This window comes from Oryzias latipes, chromosome 4 (assembly GCF_002234675.1).
Source record: "Oryzias latipes chromosome 4, ASM223467v1".
In the NCBI taxonomy this organism is placed as follows: domain Eukaryota; kingdom Metazoa; phylum Chordata; class Actinopteri; order Beloniformes; family Adrianichthyidae; genus Oryzias; species Oryzias latipes.
The window spans coordinates 8,018,733-8,039,111 of record NC_019862.2 but is presented as its reverse complement, the minus strand read 5'-3'; the positions used below and the strand labels follow the sequence as shown (position 1 = coordinate 8,039,111).

The following is a 20,379-nucleotide window of genomic DNA, read 5'->3' as shown; positions in this document are numbered from 1 at the left end:
ATTTTTCTGTTTTCGTTGGTGCTCCTCAAAGTTTCCTTTGTCTATTCAGTTACAAAAACATATTGTATTATTTGAAGTAGTTTCTGGTGATAATTTGATTTAATTTGGCATTTAATACTCTGAGAAATTCTTCATAAGAGCAGATTTTTAAAAAACCAAACCATTATTTCATACATTTCATAAAGAGATCTGTTTATATTTCAAATCGCTGAAATTCATGAAAAGCAAAAACGCAATAAAACTGTCCATTTTCATTAAAGATCACATTTTGTATGACAATCCCTAGTGTTGTGAGCTACAATTCTAATTAGTAATTTATTTTTCTTTTATTTCTTTTTTGTTGTAGTTATGTGAATGTGTGTATCATCTTTTGAAGTTCTAATAAAAAACAACAACACATTCCCAGCTCATCGGGATTTCCGGTCCGCGCCCCCAGACAATGACGTGTGGGTGACGTCATAACCCCAGCCATCTTTCACGCGTTTGCTGGGAAAGGTAAAGTTTGCCCCCCCCCTCCGAAATGTCAGTCATTACCGGAAGGAGCAGAGATTCGAGAACTCTGGGGACTAAACCGGACCGGTGGTGAAGAGACTTTTTGTAAGGAGCCGTGGAGGGATGCCGGTCGTCCCTCAGACGTGTGGTCACGCGCGCGAGCCGCTCGGTTGCCGCGCGCTGACTTCGGCGCTGGTTGAACTGTCAGTGAAAAGCGGCGGAGTTCTCGCTTTACGGCAGAGCGTTGCCGTGCGTGTGCGCGTGCAGGGAACGGTGGCAAGATGGCGTCTCTGCAGGAGGAGCGGGTTTACGGACTGTCCTGTGGAAGAGTGAGCCGCGGCAGCAGCGTCAGCGTCCTCCACGTCCGGCTCACCGACAGCGCGCTGCGGGCCTTCGAGGGATACCGGGCCACGCAGGTAAGCGGGCACGGGCAGCAGAACTCTCCACGCGCACTCCTGTCAGCCTGTTAACTGTTTAGAGGGACTTCCGTCCGCCCCGGTCTGCGGCTCGGTTCCGCGTTCGGGCTGTGATTAAACAGTCTCGTGACGCAACAGCTGTAACTTTGGGGGTATTTGGTGGAGCCGTGTCCGGTCAAGGAGCGGGCGGTTCCAAACTTTATTAGCCCCCAGCCCCCCATGACTGACATGTTTCAGCTGAGACTACAGACTCCGACAACCTCATGACACACGCTGACCATCCCCCCCCCCCACCTCACCTCCTCAAAGTGATCAACCAGAAAAGTCCAGGCTTTCTCGTGTCCACGGTGGTCATTCATTACTCCCCCCCCCCCCCCCCCTCCCCTCCCCTCCCGTGGGAGTTTCTAGAGTTTCAGCTTCTATAAATATTTGACAGGAAGCAACTGGACAGCAGGAACAGGCTGGATGTCCAACTTCAGGAGCTGCAGACCATGAAACCAAGCCATGGAGCTGAAACACAACATAAATGAAGCTGAAAAACTCTGTAGATGTAGCTGAAATACAGCAACGATAAGGCTGAAACACAACGTTCAAGAAGCTGAAACACAGCGTTTATGAAGCTGAAAAACTCTGTAGATGTAGCTGAAATACAGCGACAATAAGGCATTCAAGAAGCTGAAACACAGTGACTATGAGGCTGAAACGCAGCGTTTATGAAGCTAAAACACAGCGTTGATGGAGCTAAAACACAGCGTTGATGGAGCTGAAACACAACGTTAATGAAGCTGAAAAACTGTAGAAGTAGCTGAAATACAGCGACGATGAGACTGAAACACGGCGTTCATCAAGCTGAAACACAGCATTGATGGAGCTGAAACACAGCATTGATGGAGCTGAAACATGGCTTTCATCAAGTTAAAACACTGCGACGATGAGGCTGAAACATGGCGATGATGAGGCTGAAACACTGTTCAAGAAGCTGAAGCACAGCGTTGATGGAGCTGAAACACAACGTTAATGAAGCTGAAAAACTGTAGAAGTAGCTGAAATACAGCGACGATGAGGCTGAAACACGGCGTTCATCAAGCTGAAACACAGCATTGATGGAGCTGAAACACAGCATTCATCAAGCTGAAACGCAGCGTTCATGAAGCTGAAACACAGCAATTTAGCTGAAACAGCGAAAAAAGAGCTGAAACACGTAGAAGAAGCTGAGGAGACCCAAATGTGATCAACAGGTTTAAAGTTCTTCCCCAAAATCTCCTTTCTAGTTCTTTTTTCAGTCGTTCCTCGCCGACAGGTGACTGTCTCAGGTGTATGAAACGTTCTGAAAACTTGTTTGGTTTAAACCTGAAACTTCTAACGCAGGTTCATACCTGTGAAGCAGAACTACAGGTATTTCCACTCCTGTCATTCACACATTTTCAGAGCAATACTTTAGGAAACATCTCAAGCATCTGAAACTTCCTGCTCGGAACCATACAGAGCATGCTCAGAACTAGTCAATCGCCAAATTACCACGTTGGACCCTTCAGACACACAAATGATACAGTGGGGCAATAAAGTTTTCAGTCAGCCACCGATTTTGCGAGTTCTCCTACTTTCAAAGATGAGAGGCCTGTACTTTTTCATCATAGGTAAACCTCAACTATGAAAGACAAAATGAGAAAAAAAATCACATTGTCTGATTTTTAAAGAATTTATTTGCAAATTATGGCGGAAAATACACATTTGGTCAATGAGAAAATTTCAACTTAATACTTTGTTAGATGCCCTCTGTTGGCAATGACAGCATTCAAACGTTTTCTGTACATCTTCACAAGTTTTTCCCAAACTGTTCCTGGTATTTTTGCCCATTCCTCCATGCAGATCTCCTCTAGAGCAGTGATGCACAGACGAGCCAACTGGATGTGATTTTCTGGATTTCTTTCCCTTGTGTTGTCTCTCATAGTTGTGGTCTACCTATGATCAAAATTGCAGGCTTCTCCTCTTTTTAAGTGGGAGAACTTGCACAGTTGATGGCTGACTGAATACATTTTTGCCCCACTGTGTGAGGTGGTAGAGTAATTGACCAACCCACGTTGTTCACTAGACCTTCTTCAACACAAGTCTCTTGTGTGGCCTGCAGCTGTAGAGCGTGGAAACACGGTTTCATAGAATCCAAATAACTGCTCTTGTCAAATTTGAACAGTGTTGCTCATGAGAGAAATGTGTAATCATTAGCAGGTTGTTTAGATGTAAATATTTATTTCCTGTCATCCTTAAAACATAACAGATGCACTGAAGGAACATTTTTTTTCCGGATAAGAAAAAGTATCTATATTAAAAACTAAACCGAACATTAAAGCAAATAAACAGAATAAAATACATCACTGAGCTGTTTGATCAGTGCCATTTAAAAACAAAGTATGAATTCTACAAATAAATGTTAATGTTTTTCAGAACAAACATTCATTTTGTCATCATCCTGTGAATAAGCTAGAAACTAAAAGCAAATTCTCTGAGTTTCTTCTGCTAGTTTAGACTGTTGCTGCTGTGCAGGTCTGACCTTTGTTGTTTTTGCCCAAGAATCATTTTTTATTTGCAATTTGCAGTGCACGTTCATTTGTTTTTTTGGTCAGATTTTGTAGATTTTAAATACCGGTAACTGTAATACCTCCCCAGAGGGGCAGTTATTTAACTTTTGAGGCAACTACATCAACAAAGTCTACGATCCAAATCATAGCACTACTTTACACAGAAAAACAGAATATCTTCTGCTGGACAGCAATGTTAGTTCCTGTCTGGAGGGCAGATGTTCAAATCTATAGATTTGGGTTTTCTTTATGTACTTTTCTTCTGGGTCATAAACCCATGAATTCATGTTTATGTTCAGGTCAGCAGTGGTGATTAACAAAAAGGATGACTGCTCACCAAAGTGGACCTGAAGTATATCCAGAGAAAATCTCCTGATTCTCCCGCCCTGCTTAAACCTTTTGTAGAACATTAGCTGCACTGGCATGGTCCTGTTTGGGACAGGGCAACTTTTATATGAGCTTCTGTCAAAAGTCAAAAAGTAATTTCACATTTTGAGAAAATGCTAGTTCCTCTCTATATTTCTCCTTTTATTTAAGCCAAAAAAGAAAAAAAAAACATTTATTATAAGAAAATCAAGGTATTATCCCGTTTTCCTAAAGGTAAAAATAAGAATTTGCGTCTCCTATTAGGTTTTAATAAAGTTGCTCAAATGGATCTTTTACTGTTACAGATTGCAGACCCTGTAGTTGGAGGTTAGAGTCAGAAGGTTTATTTGTAATTGAAGCCTTTTTGCAGATATGCATAGTTTCTCATAAACACTTAGTTGTGTTGCTGTTGAACACAAATGTGAAGTTATGTCACATGTTGACATTTCCACAGTCCAAACGGAGGCGTTTCCTGGTCAATGGTCCAGATTAGAGCCAGCTTTGCATATTCCAAAGCGTCATTGGGATGTTTGACTGCATATTTCTGCCTGAAGCTGGAATCTGAACGATGATCTGCAGCTCCGGCCTGCTTTCTGAGCTCGTTCTTAAACTTCCTCATTAGTCTAACACGGCTGGGGCCCAGCTTCATCTGGGTTAAGAGGAGGAGCGTTTGACATGTGACACGAGTCTGTTGTATGAAACAAAAATGACCTAAATTCCTTCCAGTGTGTAATATGTTGGTCCTGGAGCCTAAAGCTCCTTCAGATTTGAATAAGAAGTTATAGTACTTATTTATTCTTGCTTAACTTCCTGTGAACAGTATTACCAAAACAGAACCAGTAATGTACTGTATACCATACCGTACTGAATACTTCCTGTGTGTAATGTCTGCTTTTTTGTGTACACGAGGATGCAAATGGTGGGAACCAGAGACCCACATGTTACTGGTTTGGATGTTGGTGAAGAAATGAAAAAGGTTCCTGATCATTGTTTAGCTAGAGAATCGCCCGCCTGCATCTGACCTCCTCCTCCTCCTCCCTCATGTCCTCTTCCTCCTCTCCATCCATGATTCTCCTCCTTGGTCTTCCTCTAGACCTCTTTCCTTGTAGCTCCAACCTCAAAATCCTTTTCCCAGCATCATCCCAGTTCCTCTGATGGATTCAATCCAGGTCTATTCTGGTCCCAAAGAGAACCTCAACATCTTCATCTGTGCTGCCTCCTCCGGCTCTGCCTCCTGTCTCTGAACCAACAACAGGATCTCAGGATCCGTCTGACCTTCTCAGTTCTTCTTCAGAAACATCCTCCAACCAAACATCTGTGGCCCTCTTCCATTCTGTGGTTCACAGATGTTCCTCTGACATCAGTCCAGCTTCCTCTGTCCTTTCACATATCTTCACTGCGACTCATCCTCTTCATTCCTCTGAACTTTTCATAACTCAGCAGAACGTCTCGGTTCTTCTGAGGAAGGAAACCAGAACCCTGCAGTAAGAATCAACAATCATTCTTCATTTACTAGTTCAAACTTGATGGAAGTTTTTGAATCATTTCATCACACAAACGAAACCCTCTTTAACGGCGAGCAGAGGTGAATTTAAGGAAGTCTTTTATTTAGCTCATTTGCATATTTAGGAGTGAGGCCCGCATACTGAGGATGGAGGATGCAGATGGTTATGAAGCTCTGCCTGTTCCCATGTAGGAATTATGGGTGAAGACATGGTGGCTGTTTTGTGCTAGCACTAAGGTTTTTTTAAGGAAGAACCGCAGGTTCAGCAGATCCCAGAATCCTGTCACTCTGTTCCTGCGGCGAGCGACCAGGCCGACCTGATGTCCTCACCTGCTTCCAAAACACGCCATTCCACGGGCGCCGCTGTCTTTGCTTTGAAACCTTTTAACGATTAGAAGTTAGTTTTTAAGCAGATCTGAGTTCTCATTCAGCTTTCATTTACGCTGAAAAAAAAAGATGAGTGTCTTTAGTCTGAAGACTAAATAATTCTGATAATCAACAACTCAAAAGTAATGGCTGACTTTGATTATTTAATTTTCAATAAGTTTAAATTTATTGTTACTTTTGAACGTTTCAAGTCATTTCAGTGAGCATTGTGGACTTTCTTTCTTTAACTGAGATGTACCAACAATTTTGTCCACCACTGTATGTTGTCAAATGCCGCTCAAGTCAAGTAGGATGAGGATGGTGATGAGTCCAGAGTCAGTTGCTAGGAGAGGTCACCTGTGTTTGTTTGTTTTTTTAGAGCAGTTTCAGTGCTATGAAGGGGGCGAAAACCGGATTGAAAGGGTTCAAAGAGATCGCTTTGATTGACATGATGGTGAAGTTAGGAGGCGACTATTTTTTGGAGATGAAGGTAAAATTGGAAATAGGACAAAGATTACTAAAGGAAATGTTTTTAAGGATTGGTTTAAAATAAAGCGGAGAAGAGAAGGGAGGCAGGATTTATCCAGTGATGTTTTGGAGTGGATCGAGCAGACATGTTGATGGTTTGGACTTATGGATGAGGTGGGATATTTCACCGGGATCGGGGAGCAGAAAAAGATTCAGAAGGGATGGGAGCAGAGGTGGAGGAATGGAGATGCTGATGGATATCTAGAATTTTCTGCTTAAAGAATGACTGAAGAGAAATACAGTTGTCATCCTAATAGAATTGAGGAGGAAGACTGTCACAGGGTTGAAATGTATTATTTATTGAAGAAAAAAGTATTTTGTAATTTGGCTGCAGCACATTTGGAAATTTTATATTTGAATTTCAGTCCTAAAATGATCCTTTCCAGATGACAAACTGTAAACATTTGTCGAGTATGAAGCTCAGATGTTCAGAGTCTTGTTTAAGGTTGGTGTTGGTGGAAACAGAAAGGGAGAATGAGGAAGAGTTGTATTGGTGGGGGGGAGGTCTGTCGTGGTCAATGAGATAAACATCTTTGAAACATTGCAGAGTTCCTCTCTTCCTTTGTTCTGTTATATCTCTTTGGATTCTACTCAGCTTTTTATTTTCACATAATTAAAAAAAAACTACCATAAACTTTTATTTTGAAATATTTTTCTCCTTAACTTCTCATTTTTCTGCTGCTCAATTACAGGTATTTTATCTGGAACAGGATTCTGTGTGTCACTTTCTCTGACATGGTGGAAACCCAATGAGACCCAGTGACCCGTCCTGTCATTGTTGGTACCACCATGAAGACTGTAGGGGTTCACACAAAAATGCTAAGTCTGTTCTGTTCTTCAAACAGCAAAAACAAAATTAAATCAAAAGAACTCATCCTTTAAATGAGACTTCACCTTTGGTGAGATGGTCATCTTCATCAAAGATCTTTAGCCTTTCAACATTTTTATAAGGAACAAATGAAAAGTGAAGAGCATTTTCTGCAAACGACTTCAGTCGCTGAATGTTGGCGTAGCGCGTGCTCCTGACCGCCAGACCACTCAGTGACTGACACCTGTTTCCCATTTGCTACTGAAGAATCTCTCTGCAACCTTCAAAGTCCTACAAAAGTGCAATGACATTGTGAAATACATTTGCCTTTCTGAGAAAACCTAAAATGATGAGGATTAAAACCTGCTAAAAGTCATTTAAGTTCAGGGGGATTTCTGAAAATATTTAATTCTTTTATTCTTTGCATTTGGTTGAAGTGATTCTGGTTCTTTCTGGGTTTTTTTGTGTTTTTTTTTGTTTTTTTTTGACAGCCCTTTGTTTTCACTGTTATCTTTTATTAGTTGCTGTTGGAAAGTGTGAACTGAACTGGGTTTTTACCATAGGAAACCCGTTAAAAGCAGTTTCAGGTTCAGAGGAGAACTCTACAAGTTCTGAAGCTGACAGACATGCAGAGTTGGGCTTTAGACCTGCTCCAGAACCATCTGGGCTCATACTGACGCAGAAACATCTTGTACCATTTATTCTTGGCAGAGTGCACGACACGACGTTCTCCCTCCACTCCTGAAATTCTAGAAAGGTTGAACATCTGATCAGTGCAGAGGAACACCTGACCTCTGTGGCACCACCGTCCCTTCAGCTGACCTACGGAGTAAACATGTCTACCATCTAACCTGCATATTAAACATGTATACCATCTAACCTGCATATTAAACATGTCTACCATCTAACCTACGGCGATCAAACCTTCAGATTGATTTGTTCTAGGATTTTTTTTGTTGCAGCTGTTAAATACAAAAAGACTTTAAAGTCCTCGATGATTGGAAGCAGGCTTTTGCTGGGGGGGGGTGTTACAGGATCTACATCCTAGACCAGTGGTCTCCAACCTTTTTCATGCCACAGATCGGCATGACGTCAGACAAAGTTTTCACGGACCGGTCTTTGTAGTGAATTGTACCGACGCTACAATGAAGGAGGACCAGAAACGTGAAATTCCAAGCTCTGAGCTTTTGCTTTAATACGCAAGTCATTGTACATCGCACAGGTGTCATTATACTCCCCCCTTCCCACACTCATGATGCAAAAAGAAGTACTGTCTATCAAATGTAGCTTTTTTTTGGGAAGTTGTAGGCTCCTCTTCTGTCTCCTGGCTGGACGTTTCCCCTTGGCAAAGAAACTTTCCAAAGACATTTGTATTTTACTAATTTTGCTAGCTGCTGGGTTTTATTTTAGCGGTAACCTATCACGTGGCCGAGAAGAGCGCCTTGGCCTGCGTCAAGAGTGACATAGATGGATATAACAGAGAATCTGGCAATTTTTCAAAATAAAACATCTTTCAGATTCTGAAATAAATAAAACGGAAGTAATGCAAGGTATTTATTCTTTCTGTGCGGCCCTGTACCAAATGACCCACGGATTGGTACCGGTCTGCGGCCCGGGGGCTGGGGACAGTTGTTTTAGACTGTGTGTTCAGTCTGTTCCATCGCTGTTTCGTCTATGTTCTATCTATGTTGGTCACTGTTCCGTCTCTGTTCTGTCCGTGTGAGATCGCTGTTCCGTCTATGTTCCGTTGCTGTTCTATGTTCCGGCCGTGTAAGGTCCTTGTTCCTGCTCTGTTCTCATTGCATTGTGGGGCAGATCCACAGCCTGTACCTCTTAGGTTGGAACATTCTGGGCTGGGTTCCCACAGAATAGTGATAGGTCAGCAGCCCATTCAGACCAACCAGCTGATGGTGGCAGTATTGGGGGTTGGGGGCAGCTGTGGTTCTGGCCCAGCTCTGTTCAGATTTCACAACAAAACAACTAATTTCATTAAGACTGACCAACCCCGGGACTTCAGCTTTGTGAACTGGTTGCCATGACAATCATTCAGATCTGGTCATCATCATTCATGACTTTACATGGAAACATGGCCATAATTCAGGAAGCTGTGCAGGTTCGGGGTCATCTTACCAAAATAAAGGCGTAATCGTGTTTGTCCTGTTTTCTAATATAAAATACAGAGAACCTCCAGACGTAGTTTAAAAAAAAAAAAGTTTGAATTCCAAAAGGTTTGAATCCTGCCTGGGTTCTTTCTGTTTGGAGTTTGCATGTTCTCCTTGTGCATGTTTGGGTTTTCTCCGGGCGCTGCGGCTTCCTCCCCCCAGTCTAAAAACTGGCTTCACAGGAGCATTGGTGACTCCAAAGTGTCCTTAGGTTTGCATATGTGAGTGTTTGTGGGAGTGATTGCGTGTCCTGTGACAGACTGCCTACCTGTCCTGGGTGATCATCGTTGAGCTGTTTTGTTCAGTTGCATAGTTGCACATTCTAACCTTTGTCCTTTGATCTTTGCAGGTCCGGTCCTCTCAACTGCTGATCAGATTTAATGGAAACCAAGGGGTAAGAACAGGAGCTCACCTTCCTTTCGGTGTTAAATCAGAGGTGAACTCTGGGAGGATCTTTAAATGTTGTTCACCTATCGGCACATCTCTTCAGGGTTTACCACAGCGAATCAGCTTTCACTGATTTGCACAGGTGGTCTGACAGAGGTTTTTATTCTGGATGTCCTTCCTGACACGACCCTGTATTTTATCCCAGCTGGGGACCGGCACAGGAAGACCCAGACTCGGGGCCCCCTTGTGAGGCTACATAGTTAGTCAGAAGTTTAAAGGCTCTTGCCTAAGGACCCACACTGAGCATCCTTAGATACATACAGCAGTAAAATAACGGTTAGTTTTCTGTTTTTATGACCAGCATGTCTCTGTGGTTTAAGGGGAACAGCCTCTTAATTTAAATTTAGTGTCATCTCTGATCTGCTTTGCTCTCTGTTGTCTTAGCATGTTGACCCCTGTTAAAATAATGAAGGGGGCGGGGGGGGGGGGGGGGGTCATGTTTACGTTCACACAGCAGAACAAATTTAGTTGGAAAAACAGGTTTAGTAGTGTGGAAAACCTGTAGGACTAAAGGCTGCCCTCGTCTGCCTGTAATGACTACACCGGTGACCTCAGGTGACCTCAAGTGGCCTGTGTGATATAGAACCTGGAAGTGCAGAGACGAAGCTTCAGGAGTTTTTGTGTCTCCTTCTCATCAGAGAGAGCTGTAGGTGATTAAAGTCAGAAACTCTTTTAAAAGCTTCCCTGGATTTTCTGTTTTAATTCCACCAAATAATTTATGTTTAAGGTACATGACCTGTTCTGAGGACCGCCCCCTCTGAACCAACCAGGAAGTCCTGGAATCTGGTGCACTTTCATGTTCCACATCTTTTCTGCTTCTTTTCCTGGTTCTGGGTGTTTTTGGAGCCAGCTTAGCTTCAGCCTCTGCTTGAGCTTCGATTTAGCTTCAGCCTCAGCTTCAGCCTCTTCCTCAGCTTCAGCCTCTTCCTCAGCTTCAGCCTCTTCCTCATCTTGTGCTTCAGCTTTCTCGTTTTCCTCAGCTTCAGCCTCTTCCTCAGAAACTCTGAGCTAAAGCTGCAGCGATGAGGAATCCTTCGTGACCCAGCAGTAGCTCTGAGTCTGAGACAACGGTTATTTTTCAGAGCTGATCAGCTGTTTTTTGTTGACATCAGTTCAAATCATGTTTTAGATGATTTTATCACTTTAGGAAGAAGAAAGTGTCTTCAAAATAATATTCCAAAAAAAATGGAAAAGTTGTCTTTCAAAGAATTATTGGAGTAACAGTAAAGCATGCAGTGTTTTTCTGACAGGCAGAAGTGTATGTAATTGATATTTTATTGAAATAAATCTATTTTTAGAAGACACTTCAGACTGTAAACTTTATGTTCGGCATGCACTGTTGGTGCAGAACTTAACATTTTTCTTTATGTTCTCCTGAGGCAGGTAGGAAATGACCCGTCTTTAAAAGGAAATGAGGAATTAGAAAAGCCTGTGGTTTTGGTAGAAACGTTGGTGCTGCATGAGCCATTTGTTGCGGAGGATTCTCTTCACACCGTCCTCCCTATATGACGACTCAGTGGGTTGAGTCATTCTGTCCTTTCTTCTGTTGACCTGCGTTTGCCGGGCCTTTGATTACAACAAGCCTTGGAAACTGGGAGAGCAAACTGTCGATCCAGTTTGGGCTGCGATTCTTCCTCTGAGCATTTCAGTTCTCCAGGACTGTCGCCTTGTTTTTGTTTGTTTCCAAAATGTTTCTAGAAAAAAACTATTTCTGCAAAGTCAAAGGAAATCTGTTTTGATCGTTGGATTATCTATGTTTCCTTCATGACATGAAGCTAATCTGGTTAGCGCTGCACCAACTGACCTCGTGGCTGAAAATCTTTCATTACTTTATATTAAAAGTACAGTAATGAAATGATTACTGTACTGAAGGTAAGTCAAGTAATGAAGCCAAAGAAACTGGTCACAGCTAAAAGTGGAGTGTCAGTGGTTTTTATTAAACAACCGTCTTTCTTGTGTTTGGACAGCTACATGAGGGGTTTATGTTAAATATGTGAAACTCAGTTTGGGATCCTGTCACAAACGGCGTGAGCATTCAGACGCCAAGCATCTTTAGGTTTACATGGATTTATCCCGTGGTCCTAGTGAATACTGGATTCTGATTGGCTGCAGGGTCTCCATTAGGAGAACTCTCCTCTGAAATTATGCTTTGGATCACTGACCATGACGTTTCCTCCATTGGTTAGTCCTCATATACCATCTGCAGGTTACCATGACAACACGTCGGATTGCAAATCAGTCAGCTTCTTGTGAAAAATGATTTAAGCCTAAAAAGATGCCAGATTAAAGTACTAATAATTGATTTAATAGTTATTTCTATGAAAGCAGGATTATGCCCTTTAAGGACTCCGTATCATCCAATCATTTCTGAAAATGGACACTAGGGGTGTAGGGGAAATGTATTCAGTCCATTCAACAAGATGTTGTCTTTGTTTGGTTTTACTGTGACTCTGAAAGTTTCTCTCCCTTTTCTACAGAAAATGTTGATCCCTCAGTCAGAGAACGGCAGCGAGTTGCAAACGTTCACCTTCGACGTGACAAATGTGGGCAGAGATAACCCTCAAGGCAGCTTTGACTGCATCCAGCAGTACATCAGCAGGTGAGGCCTCTGCTGCTTAGCCTACTCGGTTATGTTCAGTGTCGAAAAGACTGACGTTTTATCTACATGAATGAGTGATTTCTCTGAAATCGGAATGATTTGACGCTTTGTTTCATTTTAGATTCAGAGCTTTGACTCTAAAATCAGCCTCAGGTGATGCATCTCTGAGGGAAACGGGCTAAAGTAGCTTTAGCAGAGATGAAAACAGTCTAAGGCAAATGCCCTGAATTTTCCAGGTTTCTAATATTTGATTTAATAACACGTCTCCAGATTAATGGTCTTTGATCCTTAAAGTAAGTGAGGGCAGCAGAGTTCATACAGTCCTCTGGAGGCTGCAGTTCCAGCTCAGCTTCACTTCATGTTCTGCTCATCAGAGGAACCCAAAACCGCCAGAACAATAGCTCTGCCCTAAAGGTGTCTACTGTTTCATGGGGGGGAAACCGTCTCTGAAGCCTGACATGTCTGCAGATCGTCGGTACTTTTCCATCTGCTAGTTTGTGTTTCTTGTCGTTTCCTGCAGGCTTGTCTGCTGCTGAGCTGTCCCTCTGTGTTTTGCAGTGAAGGGAGTATTCAGCTGGATTGTTTGGGTGGAATCCAGGAAAAAATAATCGTCCGCGCCACTGACGATTCATACCAAAAAGCCCGGGAAAACATGGCCCAGGTGGAGGAGGAAACTCGCAGCCGGGGTGCCATCGTCATTAAGCCTGGGGGAAGATATGTAGGTGAGTTAGCTCCCAAACCCCGGCAAACCTTTCAGAGCGACGTCCTCAGATGACCTCCTTTAAAAATGTCCACATGTGGATTTGATGATGAAGACACAGAAGAATTCAGAGCTGTGGAGCTTGACTTTAACGAGCATCCGGTCAGGTTTGAAGCTTTTACAGCCACAACTTAACAGACGGAAGACTGAAGATTATTGATTATTTGACTGTGAAAGGAAAATATGGCTATGAAGAGAAAGAAGACTTTTACGTTTAACCTCATTTGGGAAATATGATACGAATTGAATCGTTTTTATTATGAAACCTTTGCACCCCTAGTCAATTATCACTGGGAGAGGGCATGTACATCTTTGCTCATTAAATCTCCTTTGATTCTGTTTGTGACCCTTTTTAAGGCAAGAAGGTCCAAATCCGAAAGCCAGTGGCGCCCTCTTCAGACGTGGCTCCTTCTCGGAGGACTTCCCGGCCAGTGCTGATCTCCAGCAGTGCTCAGAAGAAAGGGGCGGGGCAGCTGCGACCCCTCCGCGAGCGCCTCATGCACCTTTTAGCCCTCAAGCCTTACAGAAAGCCGGAGCTAATCCTCAGGTTGCAGAGAGATGGGCTATCTCAGCTGGACAAAGACTCTCTGGACAGTCACCTGCAACAGGTGTGTTTCACCTCTGTGGCTCCTGTCAAAGCTCCTCTGAAGGTACCGCTCCAGGTTATGTCAACATGGTGCCGTGTTTTCCCAGGTAGCTAACCTGAACAGCAAAGACAGCACCTTCACATTGAAGGACTTCCTGCTTAAGGACATCCAGAAGGACTGGCCCGGCTACACTGAAGGAGACCTGCAGCTTCTCAAAGGGATTCTGTCCAGGTACATCTGTGTGTTGGTCAGATTCTCCAGAGGAGAACTGCTTCAAAGCTTTGGAGCTTTCCACTGTTCAACCACCAGCTGCTGCTGATCAGCTGCCCACAGAGCTCTGCTGGGCCCATTGACTGTGTCTGAGAACTGGACTGAGTGACCCCTCCCCCCGGTGTTCCAAACAGGAAGTACCTGCTGGTTCCAAGAAGCCAAAATCCCATAGACTTCTACAGAGAAATAAACAGCTGTTATTCAGTCATTCTATTGGTCAGAAAAACCCTTCTGGATCTGATACTTTTTTAACATCTTCTTGATGATCCTTATTTTCAGGATATTTTTTCTGTAGTTCAAGTTATTCAAGTTATAAATCAGATGCCTCAATAGAAGTAGGCGGAGCCTGCTGGTCCCCCCATTTAAAGTTCCAAACATTTGACAGATTTCATGCAGCCTGCATTCAAGTGGTGGGGTGTGCCCTTCCAACAAGCTCACTCGTGATTGGTGAGTGGTTGCCATGGAAACACTGGACATGGCGGCGTACGTAAAGTTAAAAAAAAATGGTAGCGGCTAGGGCTGCACGATATGAGGAAAACTCGCGATATGCGATATTGGTGATTAATATTGCGATAACGATATAATTTGCGGTGTATATAAACAAATTTTAAACCAACCAAAAACATAATTTCCATTTCAATGCAACAGTATAAAAATTATACTCCAAATGACCCTTGTCGACATAGGAGGCAAACATCAAACATAAAAGGGCTCATCTGATTGATCAACAAGGTAAACGGGTCATTCCGATTGGTTAAATGCATAAAGGGATTTATTTCATTTATTCAATATTTCAAGCTGCCATGAGTTTGTTTTAGCACATTTAACCCTTGTGCTATCTTAGATGAGCCCACCCTTACATTGGCATGTTATCCCTACCATGACAAAGGTGGATAAAGGTGGAAAGATTTCATGTAATCCATGGACACCAGTGAAGATCACAAATCATTGAAGAAAAAAGGTTCAGTGCACTGTCTAGTGGGTCTAGATGACCCAACTCCCAATGTTAAAGTGCCTAGGACAGCACAAGGGTCAAGGTAACCATTTATTGCGATTTTCGCCGTCTTTTGCGGTATGCATATTGCACAGCTTATTGTCCCGATAACAATAAATTTGCGGTATATTGTGCAGGCCTAGTAGCGGCACAGTTCCTCAATTATCCATAGAGACGGATAAATGAAGATCCGGCATTTCACTGAACCCCCACCCGTGCTCTGCTTTGCAAAGTTTACCTGGTGTCGGTGGTTGTCATCTTTCTTTCTTTGTGTTTGAACTCTATTAGGAGACAAAACAGCTCCAATCCTCTCCCTGCGAGTCCCCCCAAAGAGTCTGCCAGCAGTCCTCCTTCTCAGGTGACACACACACACACACACACACACACACACCATGGAGCAACCGTCAGGGCCTCTGCTGTCAGAGTGGATGAGGGGCTCACCGGCTCTGAATTCACCGCAGTTCTTTTACAAAAAGATGACTGACAGTTTGATGAAATCACAGAGGAGGATTTCTAAGCTAAAGGTTTTTTCACAGTCTGTCTGATTTAGAAAACTCTGCAGATCTTTTGACCCGTTTTTACTCTGAAAACCTTTATTCATTAAATCTTCATCCTCTGTAAAATGTCTGCAGCTGCTTTAGACTTTATTTCTAAACAAGCTTTTCTGTTCAACACATTAAAATGTTTCTCTTAACTTGACCCTTAACTGTCAAAGTTGGAGCTCCAAACCAGACGCCAACTTCAGCCTCTTCTGAACTTTAGATTTTATTTTGGTATTTTCCAAATAAAATGATAATAAAAAGGAATCTACTGCATCTGTAACTTTATCAGCAGCGTCATCGCTGTGTTTTCTCCTGAATGGGTTTGATATGCAAGAACAACTGCTGCAATTTATCCATGTTTCAGTTAGAACCCCTACTTTCCTCGGTTTAATCCAGATTTGTTTTCTTTAATGTGGAGGTTCTTCTGTTTCTTCAGACTCTTTTCTGCACAAACTAGGATCATTTTGTTCTGTGTTCTGGGGAGGCTTCTGCTTTCTTCATGTTGTAAACTCCCATCCTGTCTGACAGAAACGGCCTGCCGGCGATTTCATCGACCCTCTTGCCAACAAAAAGCCCAGGATCTCCCACCTCGCCAGTAAAGCATCAGCAGTTGACGGCAAACTGGGTTCCACCAATGGGAGAGCAGAGTTGGGCTCAGACAGCGGCTCAGCGACCAACTCTCAGCAGCTTCCTGTGTTGGACATCCCCCGCCCTTTTGAGGTCCTGTCAGACGTCAGCAATGACTCCAGCCACAATGGACGCGACTGCGACTCTCAGGAAATACCCACGTCCGAGAGGATTGGCCCGCAGCCTTCATCCCTGTCTGTGTCCGCGGCGGCGGCTGCCAGCGCTCCGAGCATCAGCATGGCCCCCCAGGACAAAAACCCCCTGCCTCTCAAAAAGTCCAAAAAGAAGTCCAAAAAACATAAAGTCAAAGAGAGGAGCAAAGGCAAGCAGAGAAGCAAGGAGAAAGAGGAGATGAAAGGGAGGAGCAGCGGTGAGGAGCACACACCTGAGACGCACAGAGGCTGCGAGAAGACCCCCCAGGCCTGTAAAAGCAACAGTGGTCCTCTCACGGGTGAGATCTACGTAGCTGATCCGGGCCTGGGTGGGCATGCGTCCGGGGCTGGGCCCCAGTCACCTCTGATTCCAGGAGGGGGGGCGCCCTGATTGGTTTTCCTGTGCCTGGCGCTTCCCGCCAGCTTGGCCAGGGCTGATGGGGGTGGGGGTGGAGTACTCTGCCTTCTGGGGGGGTTGGGGGTGCTTGGTGGGCGATGGGGTTTGTGTGATGGGTCTGGGGTTCAGGTGCCTAGGGACCAGAGCTGCTTTATTGCTTGGAGTTGGGGCTCTGTTCTGCGACTTGGGGATGGTATCTAGTCTGGCTCCTCCCTGGCTGTATGGGCTGGGGAGGCTGGGGATTGGGGGCTGGTGCGTTCTGCAGCGCCTCTGCCGCACGGCTTGACCTGCATGGGACCCGCGTGGGGGTTGGGAGACGGGTTCCATCGGAACCAGTCCATGGTACCGTTGGCATGACCAGTCTCCGCCTTTACACGTAACACCTCACCAAGAAGCCTGGGAGTTCCTCCTCATGTTAGCGTCTCTGTGCTTTTTAGTGTCTTATCACCGCTACGCCATGGGATCTACGTCACTCTCTCTCCTCCCACGTTATCCGCTAATTCTGTCGCTTCCCTAAACAAACGCGGAGCATGCCCGTTATAGCCGGGGTACGTTCGATTTGGTGTGCAGGGACGCTCAGTTCATTCACAGCTAAGGAGGCATTTTTCTGTGCAAGTTGACAAGAAAAACAATAAATGACTTTCTGAACACTATTGTGATCAATAGTTCAAAATAAAACCTGATGCAATGGAAGAAGTGAAACATGCAGCAAAAAAATAATTTCTATTTTAAAAAGTTATTGCAAAAAGAACAATGCAGAGGAGGTTTGTTCAAGAGGAAGACTGCAAGTGAGGATGAAGATTATCAAGTTAAAATTAGGGGAAAGAATGAGAAAGGAGGAGTTGATAAAGTTCTTTAGTACAACAATCAGTGTAAATGTTTTTTCCACAAAGCCCCGCCTACATTTTTATTTACAATTCTGATTATTCTCAACTGCATTTGTCTGCATTAGTGGTGGATCGATTTATTTAACATAATTCATGTCATAATTAGTGGTTCCTGATCTGATTCATACTGGATATTTTTATTTAGAACGACCCGATTGGATCCGATCCACTCACCTCAAATGGATCCAGAACATCTTTACCCAAAATTCAACCAGTGAGACTCAGAGAGAAATACCTGGTGCTGAACAGTGCAGGGGAAGTTTTCCAGATTCCTTGGATTTCTTCAAGATAATCAAGTGTAAATGAAATATGTGTCCAAACAAACAAGACAACAGTAAAGAACCCCGAAACGTGCATATATGTGCGTCCACCTTATCGGTTTCCGAGCTCAGTGTGAACGTAGCATCACAAAGGACTCGGCCTGCTCATTACCGACTTGAGGACAGGAGCCTGTGGGTTGGTGGAAATTGAACATGGGCCGGACTTTGGACACGCCTGGTTTAGAGTGTGGCGATCATGTGTGACCTCTGCTGTCCAGCTTTATTATTGTTTTAAACGACAAAGATTTGATGTATAGATTCTGTAAGGAGCTGTCTGAATGCAGCCGTCTTGTTTCAGGTCTGAACGGCGTTTGCGACAGGAGCGGCGTTCCTCCTTCCTCTTCTCAGACGCCTGACTTTTTATTGTGAGTATTGCCGTGGAGCTCCTTCTTTCCCTGCATGTTGAGGCGTGCTTCACCTGGTGACCCATCACCTGTGTATTTTCTGACCGTGTTCGTTTGCTGCGACTCCTTCACCTCCTCGTTTGGTTCCTGCTGTCCGGGTTTCATCTGGCCTTCAGGCAGACACTGAACTGACTCTCACATGCTGTCTTTTGTTGTGTTGAAAGGAAATACTCAGAGATCCGCTCTCCAGAGCAGCGCCAGAGGTATAAGAACGATTTCAATGCGGAGTACAGCGAGTACAGAGCTCTGCATGCTCGGATAGAAGGCATCACCCGACAGTTCACGGTGCTCGACAACCAGCTGAAACGGCTGCAACAAGGCACGGAGCAGTACAAGGTACACGCCGGCTGCTATTGCTATGGATGCGGACGCTTTCCATCTCATTCTGATGCATTTATCCACCTCCGCCTCTTTCAACAGACAATCCACAACCAGATTCTTCAAGAATATCATAAAATCAAAAAGGTAAGTGGAGAACCTCAGAGGATTGGGAGCGGCACGGGAGAAGGTCATCCGGTGACGGCGCTCCGCTCTTTGTGTTGCAGACTAATCCAAACTACAGCCAGGAGAAGAACCGCTGTGAATATCTGCACAACAAGCTGGCACATATAAAGAAACTTATCGCAGAGTTTGATCAGCAGCAGCTCTGAATGTTGTCTGCTGTCGTCTCCGGAGCCAAACGAGGGAAACCCGGACCCAACCAAGAAGGAAATGCCATGAGGGCCCCCCCCCCCCCCCCTTTTTTTTAGGGCCAAAGCTCAAGCGGGGGTCTTCACAGAACACATGCTGATTGTTTTGGTCCTGCCATCCTTGAAGATGTCTTCACCTCTGCTAGAGCCGCCCCCTCCAGCACACCGAGGTCTGAACGAACGGCACGCCGAAACGTTCCTTTTTCTTTTCCACTCATTTCCTCCTTTGAAGCTTGGAGGAGACGAGGAGATGTTTCTTCAAATGCTTCTTCTTTTGTTTTCGGGTTAAAGACAGGAAAATGTTGGACTCCAGCAGGCTCGCCTCAACCGGAGCTTTATTTTTTTTTCTTTGTGATCAGAACCGGAACGCCGTGTCTCTTTCAGTCCTCATCCTGAATGTTTGCTGCCTTGCCCGTTGGACGGAGTCTTTCTCTGTTGGAAATATGCAGATGCTAGTGTCCCTTCAAGGGTTCTGCCCCCTCCCGTCAAGAGGGCAGGGTGGTAAGCTCTTTCTGGAGCTGCTGAGGACCCTGTTGTTCTCCATCGTCTCCACGTTGCATAATGAAGGCCTCTGGTTCTTTTGAAGAACACGACGGTTCTTCATCGGCATCAGAACTTTGCAGAGTTCTTCCACATGGATTCTGCTGGAATCCTGGTCCTTCTGACGCGACTGTTAGACTGTTGGGGTGAAGCCACGTTTGTTCATCCTGGGGGTGTGACCGAAGCACAGAGGCTTCACCTGGACCCCCGTCTACGGACTTAAACCAGAACGAGTGCATTTCTTATCAGTGGTTGTATGTGGAAATGAAAAAACAGCACTTTTTCCTCTGACCTGGCTCTTAGATGGGGGGAGGGGGGGCACGATAAATGATTGTGATGCTGTCTGTAGTTGAAAGGAAAAACTTCGCCATAACACCAGAGCTGCACAGAACCATGTCAGTATTTTGATGACAAACCAAAGTTCTTCATCTCCTCGTCATTTCTCCAGCTCGGGTTGTTTTGACTCTTTCTCCAAAAGAACGTTCTGTGTTTTCTGTTGGATGAGCCTCGGTTGTTTCACAGGAGTTTCCGGAGAACTCTATGTAACTTTGATGCTCCTGAGTTCATCTCAGGAACTGACGGGATGTGAGAACCAACACCTGGTCCAGAACTTTTCTGACTGCAGTGTCGCCCTTCTCCTTGGAAGCCCCTGAACGCTGCTGTGTTACATCTCTGATATGCTGAATAAACCAATGTTTCAGTAAATACCCACCAGCACACAAGTGCCAGTGTGCAACCTGAATGTGCCAAAATGACCTGTTGTGTACTTTGTAGTTTTTCTTTAGTTTTGAATACAAACCTGCTGCTGCAGAAACAAAGAGGGCTTTCAAAATCAGCTGTGAACGGTTGGGGCTACAATCCAAAGTAAGCTTTTGTAAACCACAAGGGACTGAGATTCATCTTTGTTTCAATAAAAGAATTCAAAAGTTATGTTTGGAAAATTCCG

The 20,379-nt window shown here is 44.3% G+C and overlaps 1 protein-coding gene across 1 annotated transcript; it reads left to right on the top strand.

Moving 5' to 3' along the window:
• Positions 1-433: 433 nt before the first annotated feature.
• ell (elongation factor for RNA polymerase II) lies at positions 434-20,377 on the top strand. The gene is made up of 12 exons (XM_023954121.1): positions 434-908; positions 9,568-9,612; positions 12,143-12,264; positions 12,823-12,986; positions 13,382-13,632; positions 13,718-13,842; positions 15,164-15,233; positions 15,946-16,495; positions 18,099-18,165; positions 18,369-18,540; positions 18,625-18,669; positions 18,750-20,377. Exons 1-12 carry the CDS (start codon positions 774-776, stop codon positions 18,852-18,854), a joined length of 1,851 nt encoding a protein of 616 aa, XP_023809889.1. The 5' UTR covers positions 434-773; the 3' UTR covers positions 18,855-20,377.
• Positions 20,378-20,379: the final 2 nt, after the last annotated feature.

Bases quoted from the DNA above. Each gene is read 5' to 3' on its own strand.
- ell (XM_023954121.1), top strand. From the start codon at position 774: ATGGCGTCTCTGCAGGAGGAGCGGGTTTACGGACTGTCCTGTGGAAGA. The intron at 909-9,567 runs GTAAGCGGGCAC...TGATCTTTGCAG, and splicing joins AGGGATACCGGGCCACGCAG to GTCCGGTCCTCTCAACTGCT. The intron at 18,166-18,368 runs GTGAGTATTGCC...TTGTGTTGAAAG, and splicing joins CAGACGCCTGACTTTTTATT to GAAATACTCAGAGATCCGCT.